This window comes from Miscanthus floridulus, chromosome 16 (genome assembly GCF_019320115.1).
Source record: "Miscanthus floridulus cultivar M001 chromosome 16, ASM1932011v1, whole genome shotgun sequence".
In the NCBI taxonomy this organism is placed as follows: Eukaryota; Viridiplantae; Streptophyta; class Magnoliopsida; order Poales; family Poaceae; genus Miscanthus; species Miscanthus floridulus.
The window spans coordinates 98,982,534-98,994,073 of NC_089595.1; the positions used below are offsets into that span (position 1 = coordinate 98,982,534).

Consider the following 11,540-nt stretch of genomic DNA (forward strand, 5'->3'; position numbering starts at 1 on the left):
TAGTGATGCATTTGAATTTATGTAGTTACATATTTGATTTCTTATGTACGATGCATTCATATCTAGTCAGTGTGTACAAGTTTCGCCATATCTATGTTGTGTTAAGCGACTCGCTAAAATTACATTAGACAACGATGTAAAATCATATTACGTCAAAAATCATTTACCACGACCAAAATGTACTAAACAACGGCATATTAAATGTAAATCTACCACTGTTTAAATTTTATTAGCACGTTAAATAATTTTGTTCAACTTTAATTGGTGAGAAAATATAAGATTGAAAGACAGAAAATAATGTTGATGAACTTGATGATAGAACCATCCCACGAAAAGTGCAAGTCTTAGGTGAACAAGTAGATTTCAAGACGATACATTATGCTTATGAAAAATAAGGTACGAAAGGTAGTTGTAAGAAACCTTGAAATCGTCGTCGAGGTCCAAGCACACGAAGAACCTATGGCTATATCTGTGTGGAGACATATACTCCATCCATATATTGTACAAAACATAAGTTTGGGACGCCCATGCCACAGGACTTCCATGATATCATTGAGGTTTTGTTTGGGTGCTACTATATTGAAGCCGAATTCCATGATAAACTTGTAAGTCAAATAGCATAAGGGCATGTGTTTGTTTGAGTTGCATCTTTTAATAAAAGTTTTGGTTTAAAAGTTTTTTTTTGCCTTTTTTGTCCATGCCTGTTTTTTTTTTTTTTGCTATTCACTTTTATAATAATTTTTTAGCTTCTCTAAACCTAGAAAGCTCCTGGCATCACGCTTTTTTAACTTCCAGTTTTGGTTGGGCTATTTGTTTTAGCTTCTAGTTTTTAACTGGCAAAAGCTAAGTTTTTCAACTTTTACAATTCAACTTTTTAAAAATTGAGTAGTTTGTACAAGTTTTTTTGCCTATTATAATCTCTAGTTCATCTAAATGCGTCTAACTTCTCATTTATACATTACAAATTCACAAGCCACAAACAACTTTTTACAATCTAGTGTGGACCCAAACATGCTCTTTCTCCTCTGATGAAGCAACTCTCTAATGTCGCTAATGTATTTTGTAGAAAGGTAAAAAAAAATTAGTGAGGAGGTTATAGAAGTTTTGAATACAAACTGATTTAAAAACCGTTGATGGTATATTATGAGTAACAGATGATCATAATATACTTCTAAAACCTTTTTCCAAATCTTAATACGTATGGATAAAAAAGAAACGGAGGGAGTAACACGCAGTGGATGACGATGCATAAACATTCAACAAACAATCAAATTACAGTGTCATGTCACCCTAGCAGCACCAAAGAATATACGGTACGATAATACACCCACCTACCACAGTAGATCTTTGCCGTGACAATATAGAACGACAAAAAAATATTTCTATAAGAAAAAAAGTTTCACTCCTAAAACCCACCTTACTGCAAAAGAGGCAAGTTATGCCCCCAATAAAGAAAACCTCGGAGTACAATCAGCATCCGAACGTTGCAACTCCTGCCTGCGTCTGCGTGGGACGGTGCAGGACGTAAAGGCAGCCCCAAAACACAGGCCCGCATCGGCTCCCATGCCATGCCATGCCAAAGCCGGACAGCGCAGCCCCAGAGCGGCGCTCCGCGTGCACCGTGCCACCGTGCACGCACCACACCCCTCTCTCGCTTTGGCTGACACACGCACAGCGAAAGAGAACAGACGACGATGACTCACCGCCCTGGCTTTACCCCACAGCGACGCCAGACGGCCAGAGAGAGCGAAATCGAGCCGTTGGCGTCCGGACACGGCGGGCTCCTCCCCCAAAGGGCGCACCCGGCCACGCGACGGTGTTCGCTCGCAGCAGCAAAAAGAAAATGGCAATTGGGGGAAAATCAAGCGCCGCTTCAGCGTGTGGTCGGTGCTTTCGTCCATAAAAGTAGGGAGGACGGCTCGGAGGGCTTGACGACACTGCACACCACACCACTCCCCAGTCCCCACACCGAGCTGTCCCCATCGCGCGCACACTCTCTTCCCAGCGTTCACGAGTCCAGAGAGCTCGAGACCTCTTGCAGCCATGGCGGCTCCCCTGCTTCTCCTGCTGCTGCTGGCCATGTTCACAGGCTCAGGTAATAAGCTCCGGATCTGCACGCTGCTCTGCGCTTAGCGTTGTGTGAAATCTATCGCTCTTTTTTGTTTCTGCCCCTCTTTTGTTTGCCTTTACTCCCCTAGTCAGCTGCTTCTTGAAATCTGTCGCTCTTGTGCCTTGAGCTATGACCAACCCTCCTCCTCCTTGTCGAATGTGTCTACTCCTTGTCGCGTGGGCAGGAAATCTTTTTTTTTTCGTTTCCCCAATCTTTGTGCGTAGTTATCCAGCTGAAGAACAAGAAACGGTCAGTGGTTTCTTACATGAGTGACCAGATTTGAACTAACGGCTCCTCTCTTCTGCTCAGATGCGGCGTTCTGCGTGTGCAAGACGGGCGTGCCCGACCAGGGATTGCAGGCGGCGATCGACTACGCCTGCAGCAAGGGGGCTGACTGCGCCTCCAGCAAGCAGGGCGGGCCGTGCTACGGCAACGGCAACAAGGTGGCCGTCTGCTCCTACATCTGCAACAGCTACTACCAGATGCGGAGCGGCATGGGCGCCACCTGCGACTTCAACGGCGTCGCCACCCTCACCGGCAGCGACCCCAGCTCCGGCACCTGCAAGTTCGCCTCCGGCCCCAGGTAAACCACCAACCTCGCCGAATCCATCTTCCATTGATATGTAGCTAGTGTACTACTGTATTTCCTTCTTCAGATTTGGGACTTCAGTATTACGTACAGTATTTGCTACTGCTGATTAGAGTAGTGTATAGTTGGAATCTGGGAAGTCGAGTATCTTAAGCACGATGCGGAGTATTTGCTACTGCTGATTAGAGTTTTGGAATCTGGGAAGTCGAGTATCTTAAGCACGATGCGGTATATTTGGGGTACTTACTGGTTACTGCCATCGACAAGTGTCACTGTCAGGTCATTTGGCATTGTTAAATCGTATTAGAGCACTAAATGCTGAGGTGGAGAAGAAGAGGAGGAGAGAGAGGAGAAGCGGACTGTAAGCTTACAGCCGGTTTGGACATAAAAACTAAGAAAATATGTGAGAGAGATAAGTGAGCCATGTATTAACTATAAAGAGTCAATTACTATATGAGTGGGCTAAGAGAAGACTGCAAGGAACTTATAGCCATCAAGCCGGTTGAATTATTAGCCTTGCTCTTAGGGCTCTTTTAGGCCATGTTTAGATTGCAAAAAAATTTCAAACTAATGAATAGTAGCATTTTCGTCGTAAATATTGTTTAATCGTGGACCGAACTGTACATGGCCGTGCACAGTATCGATGACAGGTTTGAGGGGTTTTAGTTCGATTTTTTTTTTTTTTGGCTATTAGTATTTCGTTTTATTTGGTAAAATGTCATTATGAATATTAGGCTTAAAGATTCGTCTACGATCTCGACTAACGTGTAATTAGTTTTTTTTCGTTTATATTAGTACTCTATGCATGTTGCCGTAAGATTCGATGTGACGGTTACTATGTAAAAATTTTTGGCTTTTGGGTGGAACTAAACGGGTCTGACAAAGCTTTGTCTGACATAAAGTCATAGTCCGGTACCCAAAGCACTAGAGTGTACCATACACCAACTTGCAAGCATGCCCCCCCCCCCCCCCAATGCCAAATCCGAAGGGGGAAAAAAATCTTTAGCTCTAGCTGCAGTAGTTGCTAGCTGCATCGGTATCGTTGCTGGCCGTCGTCCCGCGTACAGTTCCTGGCCATGTGAAAATAAAGGGCGTCTGAAGTGGATCCTCTGGTCCGAGCTGCCTGTGCGCTGGTTGGTTTCTAGGCTGATTTAGGCTGGCTAGTGCTAGTTTATTATGAGAGAAAAACAGTGTTGCTGGGTTGACAAGCGAACAGCCTGAATGCCTTTTCAAAGCCAAAGCGGCGGACCGCGCCGGGGTCCCTTCCGGGGACGGCGGCCGCGTTAGCCAAAGTACACTGAACCTGCTGGACCAATGGCAGCCGGCCAGCCGCGGTTCATCAAACCCAAAGAGCTTTTTTTGCAGCTAAAGCAAATGGATATCCCCAGATTTTTCGGTGCACGATAGCGTTGTCTCCCCAGATTCTTTTCCCCAGCAAATCGCGTTTACTCGCGGTTCTCTCGTCGGACTAACGTGTCTTGCCATTGTTGATTCTCCTTCCTGCAGCAGCGCAGGCACCGGCGGCGGCGCTGGCATGGGCACCGGCGGGGCTGGAGCTGGCACTGGCGGTGGCATGGGCGCTGGCGCGGGCACTGGCGCCGGGACAGGCGCTGGAACCGGAGCAGGCACGGGCATGGGCGCTGGGACGGGGACTAGCACTGGAGCTGGCGCTGGCACCGGCACCGGTACCGGCACGGGGATCACGACCCCCGGGAACACCCTGAGCCCACCGTTCGGCGGCACGGGCGCGTACGGCCCGTCAGGAGCAGGCAGCACCGACTACAACGACGCCACCGCGCCGCGCGCCGCCGGGCTCCACGTGGTGTCCGCCCTTGCCCTCGTCGCCGCCGCCGCACCTCTCCTCCGCTAGGCGGGACGCGGTGCCAACTGGGCTGGTGGGCGGGCACGACACGCCCAAACGGGGTGGGCAGTGGATTCCGCCTCGGCGGTGGCTCTGGTCGCTGTCTGGCGTGCGTGCGTGCCTGCTGGGTTTTGATCGATCAGCCGTCAGTGTAGTGGTAGTACGGGGTTTATTGCTATTCAACTGACCTCTTCCCTCTCTCTCCTTGCTCGTGCTAGTGGTGGCCGCCATGTGTGGTGCTTTGTACTGGTAGAGATCTAGGTAGTTCCGGACATACGTGTCGTCGAACGTGTTTCTTCAGTCCTCTTTTGTTTTGTTCCTTCCTGTACCTGTATGTGCCTCCTTCGGTTAGGCTGTGCTTACTAACTATGCTAGTGTTTGGTGGCGGCCGCTTTCCATGCATTCCTAGTGCGTCTCATGTTGCCACTGCACGTTTGGACTTTGTGCAGTCGGGTCACATGCCCGGCATGATGCGGCGCCGTTCATTGCCTCGCACGTTGCAAAATCTGGAGGGCGCGTGCTGGCGCTGGGTAAAATAGGACGACGCCGCCGATCTATGATTCCAGGTCGATCCGTGGGCGCCGGCCTGCTAGGGCCTCTTGCGCGAGAGTTCTGGCGGAACATCCCGACACGGACACATGAAGCTCACGAGGTGATCTCTGAGGAATCCGCTGCGGGGACCACGACCAGCGCCGACCAGATGCCCGGGCACGATTGGATCCGTCGAGGCGGTGACCGTTGTCGCGGACTCACGGCCGGGCAAGGCGTGCGCGCGTCGTGGTAACGCGAAACCGACCGACGCAGGGCGCAGTCGCCGCGCCGGCGCCGCTATGGCTCGTCGGGGTTAATGGCACTGGCAGGGTAGTAGGTGTAACGGGGCGCCGGCCCCGCAGGGCAGGCAGTGGTCGTCAGCTCGTCGCGTGCTCGCTGCTCGGTTGGCAGGTGGTGTTACGGTAACGATCAATCCAGAATAGAATCAAGGGTAGGAAAGAGGAATTGGAGGAGAATTCATATATGGAACACGGCTGGAACCCGCGGGAGAAGATGTATTCAGAGTCGGGTTCAGAGATGTCTTACTCCTAACCGCCTTACTCACACACAGCTGGCCGAGGACCACCTGTCATCTATGACTATACTAGCATAACACTCTCCCTCCCTTAAGAACTAGCTTGTCCTCAAGCTAAGAAATCATCACACTCTTCATATGCTGTCGCATCCTCCCAAGTTGCCATAGCTTCTGGAAGATAAGTCCACTTGATCTTAACTTGTTTCACGGCCTCGGCTCCACGTTGAATCATCCTGCGATCCAATGTCTTCTCCAGCTGCAACACCGTTGCTGGATCAGTACAAACTGTACTCAGATCATCAGAGATTTCACAACCAGCAGCAACTTGTTTCTTGAGTTGAGATACATGCAGCACTGGGTTGATACGACTGTGAGCTGGGAGATCCAACCTGTAAGCCACCTCTCTGATACGTTCCAATACACGATATGGACCGTAATACCTGAATGACAGTTTCTTGTTTGGTCTTGCAGCCGCTGTTGACTGAACATAAGGTTTCAACTTCATATAGACCATATCTCCTGGCTGAAAGCTTCGTTCAGAACGTTTCTTATCGGCTTGTGATTTCATTCGTTGTTGAGCCCTAGTCAACTGCAACTGAATCACCCTTGACAGCAATTCTCTTTCTTTGAGCCACTGTTCCAACTCTGGTACTGAACACATCTGAAGATTTGAGATTCCAAAATGACGAGGATTGTGCCCATACAGTACCTCAGATGGGGAATGACCAATAGCTGAATGGTAGGCTGTATTATACCAATACTCAGCCACAGACAACCACTTACTCCACTGCCGAGGACATGAATGGACTGTACAGCGAAGAAAACCTTCCAGACATTGTTTCAACCGTTCTGTCTGTCAATCCGTTTGAGAATGATATGCTTAGCTCATCAGTAACTTGGTATCAGTCAACTTGAAAAGCTGCTGCCAGACATTACTTGCAAACACTGGATCTCTATCTGAAATCATGGCCTTAGGCAATCCATGGAGCTTATATATGTTGTCCAAATAGACTTTTGCTATCTGCATAGCAGTGTATGGATGATGAATGGGAATGAAATGTCCATATTTGGTGAATTTGTCCACTACAACCAGGATTGCATTGTATCTGTCAGAAGGTGGTAAGCCTTCTATGAAATCTAAACTGACTACTTCCCAAGCTTGAGATGGGACTGACAAAGGTTGCAGTAGGCCTGGCTGCCTGATGTCTTCTATCTTTGCTTGTTGACATACTTCACACTGTTGCACAAATGTCAGTTTGTTTCATGTTGGGCCAAGCAAATAATGCTTTGATTCTGTTATATGTTGGAGTGATTCCAGAATGGCCCCCAATGCCACTACTGTGCACTGCCTGAAGGATATGCTGCTGTGCCAGTTTATTATTGCCAACCCATACTCTTCCATGACACCTGATAACTCCATCAACTAATGTGAAACCCTTGCTGTTTTCACTAGTGACCAACAGCTCAGTAAGTAATTACTGATCCTCCTGATTTTCTTGATATCCTTCTTTCAGTCTTTGCACCCAGGCAGGAACACATTCAGAGATTGCATTTACTTCTTCATCACCCACACACCTTGACAAGGCATCTGCAGCAGCATTGTTTATACCCTTCTTATACTGAATCTGATATTTGAAGTCCATGAGTTTCACCATTGCCTTGTGGTGAATTCTGGAAGCAACTCTTTGCTCAGTGAGGTGCAAGAGACACTTGTGATCAGTCCTGATGAGAAACTGATTATGTTGCAAATATGGCCTCCATCTGTCTACATCCATCAAAATTGCAAGGCACTCCTTTTCATAGATTGACAAAGCTTGATTCTTAGAGCATAGATGTTTACTGAGATATGCAATTGGATGATTTTCCTGCATCAACACAGCTCCAATCCCTAAATCTGAAGCATCAGTTTCAAGAACAAAAGTTTTACCAAAATTAGGCACAGCAAGTACAGGTGCTTGTATCATCTTCTGTTTCAGCAATTGGAAGGCTCTGTCAGAATCTGAATTCCAGTGGAATGACTGACCCTTTTTTAGCATTTCAGTCAAGGGTCGACTAATTATTCCATAATGTTGTATGAATCGTCTGTAATAGCCAGTGAGGCCAACAAAACCTTTCAACTGCTTGACAGTCTTAGGTGTTGGCCAATTTTGCACAGCTGCTATCTTGGTAGGGTCAGTGGCTACCCCTTCTGCCGAGATGATATGCCCCAAATATTCTACTGTCGGCTGAGCAAAGAAGCACTTGCTCTTTTTGATGTAGAACTTGTTTTGGTGCAGAATGTCAAACACTTGCTGCAACAACACCAGATGTTCCTCAAGATTCTTACTATAAATCAATATGCCGTCCATAAACACTAAAACTCCCCGGCGTAAGAGTTCTGAAAATAGAGTGTTCATCAAGCTTTGAAAAGTTGCAGGCGCGTTTGTGAGCCCAAACGGCATGACCAGAAACTCATAGAGACCTTGGTGTGTACGAAAAGCCGTCTTATACTCATCACCAGCTGCCATTCGGATTTGATGGTACCCTGCCCGAAAATACAGTTTTGTAAAAACAGTAGCACCACTAAGCTCATCCAACAACTCTTCCACAACTGGCATTGGGTGCTTATGTTTCAGTGTCACAGCGTTCAAAAGCCGGTAATCAACGCAAAAGTGCCACGTGCCATCTTTCTTGCATACCAGCTGCACCGGCGAAGCAAATGCACTTGCACTAGGGCGAACCACACCATTGTTCAGCATTTCCTTAACTTGGGTTTCAATTTCTGTTTTCTGAATTGGTGAGTAGTGATAAGGTCTCACTCGTACGGGCTGAGCTCCTGGCATCAGATTGATTTGATCATCGGCTAAACGAGCTGGAGGTAACTCAGTGGGTGTAGCAAAGAGGTGTTCATACTGCTGGATAAGCTCCTGTACTTCAGTTGGCACTGCAGGCATGTCCTCTGTCTGTATTGAGCAGATGTACTGTTGGTCGTCCGACAACACAGCATGTGGAGGATCATGAAACATCTTAATGCAGTACGCTGCTCCACCACCCCGAATCAATCCCTGGAGCTTCTTAGCTGGTATTGGCAGGCACCCTGCAGTATTATCTTGAACACCCTGCAGAGCAATTCTCTTCCTTTTGTGAGTGATCCTCATAGCTTTGGATTTGAAATCCACCCATACTGGACTAACAGATTCCAGCCAGTCTTCACCGATAATCATATCATAACATCTCAGGGCCAGTACCCGGGCATCAGATGTGAATGTCGGGCCTTGAACCCACCATTCTAAGGTGGTGTTTGGATCCAGTGACTAAAATTTAGGAGGTGTGTCGGGAGAATGTTGCATGGGGTGTTCGGATACTAATAAAAAAACAAATTACATAATCCATCAATACTCCACGAGACGATTTTTTTAAGCCTAAGTAATCCGTCATTAGCACATGTTAACTGTAGCACCACATTGTCAAATCATGGACTAATTAGGCTTAAAAGATTCGTCTCGCAAATTAGTCGCAAACTATGCAATTAGTTTCGTAATTAGTCTATATTTAATACTCCATGCATGTGTCCAAACATTCGATGGGACAGCGACTAAAATTTAGGAGGGGCAACCAAACACCACATATGGCGTGTTTGGGACCGCGTATTCCGCGGTGACGGTGGAAAGAATCGAACAATCGCGCCAAACGCCCTGCGGCCGCGATGATTCTTTCAACCGCACTCGGCACGGGAGTCGCGAAAATGAACTAGCAGCTCGCGGTGCTCGCGTTTACGCCACCGCGACTCGGAGCTTGCGGTGCCCATACCGCACCGCGCGGTCGACAACCGCGGTCCCAAACACGCCCATAAGGCAGTGACTTGGCTAGCACACTGCAGCTGCCCCCCATCTGCTGCCTTGAACTGAGTTGGAGTACAGGGTTGGACTGAAAGCTTCAGTGTCTGTACCAATCGGTCACTGATGAATGTACCAATACTGCCTGAGTCAACCAACACCAGAACCTACTGCTTCCCAATCTGTGTCAGTAATTTCAGGGTTTGGCGCCTAGCCTTTGTGGCTGTCCCTTGCTCCTGTACTGTCATAACTAACTCGTCAGGTACCAACTCTGACTGCGCCTCTTCGGAATCATCAGAATTCTAAATTTCCAGGGCATCCCACAACTCTTCCAACACATGAATCGGAACTTGCTTGGACAAGTGTGATTTGGTGCCCACTTGCCCCCACATTTGAAGTAGAGCCCATTCTTGCGACGATATTGCTCTAGTGTAGCCACTTTATCATCAGATTCCACACTTTGCACTTTCTCCCCATTCTTCAGATAGGTATTTCTGTCCAGATTCTTGGTGAAACCCCGCCCAAGAGATCTGGTTTTGGCCTGCTTCAACTCCTCCTCTTGCAGAGTCGCTAGCGTGCTAGCAGGGTCCACATCACCAGGACGATGAAGCATGAGGGGTGCCCGAATTTCCTCTTTCAGTCTCGACAGAAAACGAGTCACGAAGAACACATCATCATAGGTGGGATTGTAGAGCAGAATACCATGTGCTAGCTTCTCAAATTGAGCGTGGTATTCCTGGACCGATCCGGTCTGCTTCAAGGATTCCAGTTGCTGCAGATGGTTTTGGTACTGATCCTTGTCGAACTTGGCGAACACCAGTTCACAGAGCTTGTCCCAATCGGTGACGCGACCTCGGCGTTCCACCGTCTGCAACCACGTCGCCGCCGATCCTTGGAAGCTGAGCGTGGCGAACCTCGTCATCAACACCGGCGGGATGCCATTGACCTCGAAATACATGATACACTGGTCACGCCATAATCTTGGATTATCCCCACTGAACTTCGGGAAATCCATTTTAGGTGTGGGAAGCGAACGATTGTGCGATTGCCAATCGAGATCATGACAAACAACAACTGCAGCGGGAGGGTCGTGGGGCGTACCCGTGACCGGGCGCGGTGGTGGTAATCCTAGGACTCCACCGCTCACAACCCGGTTGTCAATGCACTGGCCGTGCCCATTGGGCGATTGAGAGCTCGACGACGGCTGCGAGTTCCCCAGAACGGCGTTGAGGTCGAACCATCCGGGTGGGGGTGCGGGTCGCAGTGCCGCAGGAGCCTGGGGAAGTGGCGGAGTCGGGAGCGGAATCGGCAACGGAGGTGGCGGCGGTGGAGGCCGCGCCTCGAGCTGTTGCACGCGAGTCGTCGTTTCCTTGGACTGCTGCATCATCGTGCCCATCGACGTCTCCGCGATAGTCCGCCATGCCTCGAGGTCGTTGAGCTTGTTCAGCGTCGTCGCCATGGCTCCCTGAAACCCGGCGAACTGCTTCGTCATGGCCTCCATCATCTCCGCTTGAAACTTGGTTATCTTCTTCTTCGGCGCCAGAGCGAAGAACTTCGACGCGAAGAAAAATTTCTCCCCGAATCAGGTGGCTCTCGATACCAGATGTTACGGTAATGATCAATCCAGAATGGAATCAAGGGTAGAAAAGAGGAATTGGAGGAGAAATCAGATACGGAACACGGCTGGAACCCGTGGAGCAGGGGCGAAGCCACATTGACCCACCCTGACGCACAGGCGCCAGGCTGAGGCTACGTTCGGCTGCCGTTACAAGGCGGTTTATAAGCCAGACTTATCGGTCATCGTATAGTATTTTTTTTTCTCAACAAATTAATTATACAAATCAGCACAAATAATTTATAGACCAGCCAAACATTACTAAAAAAACGTTTTACGAGCTACTAGGCCGTGTCCCAACGTCTGTGCACCGCCCTGCGACAACAGCGTGCACCAGGCACCTGAGTTTGTCTTGAACAGGAGACCTATTACGGAACTCAAATCTAAAATGGGTCTCCAACACGATACCTATAGCCTTCAATAGAGTACCTATATGAAAGACTTATTTTAGGTGCCAAGAGAGGTATAACCTAAATCTTAGTAT

The 11,540-nt window shown here is 48.5% G+C and overlaps 2 protein-coding genes across 2 annotated transcripts; one reads left to right on the top strand and one right to left on the bottom strand.

Moving 5' to 3' along the window:
* Positions 1–1,911: 1,911 nt before the first annotated feature.
* LOC136513341 (PLASMODESMATA CALLOSE-BINDING PROTEIN 3-like) lies at positions 1,912–4,866 on the top strand. Its single transcript, XM_066507336.1, has 3 exons — positions 1,912–2,095; positions 2,420–2,693; positions 4,206–4,866. The coding sequence occupies exons 1-3, from the start codon at positions 2,044–2,046 to the stop codon at positions 4,567–4,569; spliced, it is 690 nt and encodes a 229-aa protein (XP_066363433.1). The 5' UTR covers positions 1,912–2,043; the 3' UTR covers positions 4,570–4,866.
* An 869-nt stretch (positions 4,867–5,735) lies between these two features.
* Positions 5,736–10,933, bottom strand: LOC136511100 (uncharacterized). The gene is made up of 5 exons (XM_066505309.1): positions 9,826–10,933; positions 8,305–8,813; positions 7,150–7,917; positions 6,563–6,647; positions 5,736–6,370 (listed from the first exon to the last, which is right to left on the bottom strand). Exons 1-5 carry the CDS (start codon positions 10,931–10,933, stop codon positions 5,736–5,738), a joined length of 3,105 nt encoding a protein of 1,034 aa, XP_066361406.1.
* Positions 10,934–11,540: the final 607 nt, after the last annotated feature.

What these genes read in the sequence shown, in the direction of transcription:
- LOC136513341 (XM_066507336.1), top strand. Translation starts at nt 2,044, where the DNA reads ATGGCGGCTCCCCTGCTTCTCCTGCTGCTGCTGGCCATGTTCACAGGC. An exon ending in GGCCATGTTCACAGGCTCAG is followed by an intron (nt 2,096 to 2,419) that starts GTAATAAGCTCC and finishes TCTTCTGCTCAG; the next exon opens with ATGCGGCGTTCTGCGTGTGC. An exon ending in AAGTTCGCCTCCGGCCCCAG is followed by an intron (nt 2,694 to 4,205) that starts GTAAACCACCAA and finishes TCCTTCCTGCAG; the next exon opens with CAGCGCAGGCACCGGCGGCG.
- LOC136511100 (XM_066505309.1), bottom strand. Translation starts at nt 10,933, where the DNA reads ATGACGAAGCAGTTCGCCGGGTTTCAGGGAGCCATGGCGACGACGCTG. An exon ending in GCTCTACTTCAAATGTGGGG is followed by an intron (nt 8,814 to 9,825) that starts GCAAGTGGGCAC and finishes TTATCGGTGAAG; the next exon opens with ACTGGCTGGAATCTGTTAGT. An exon ending in TTGCTTCGCCGGTGCAGCTG is followed by an intron (nt 7,918 to 8,304) that starts GTATGCAAGAAA and finishes GTGTTGTTGCAG; the next exon opens with CAAGTGTTTGACATTCTGCA.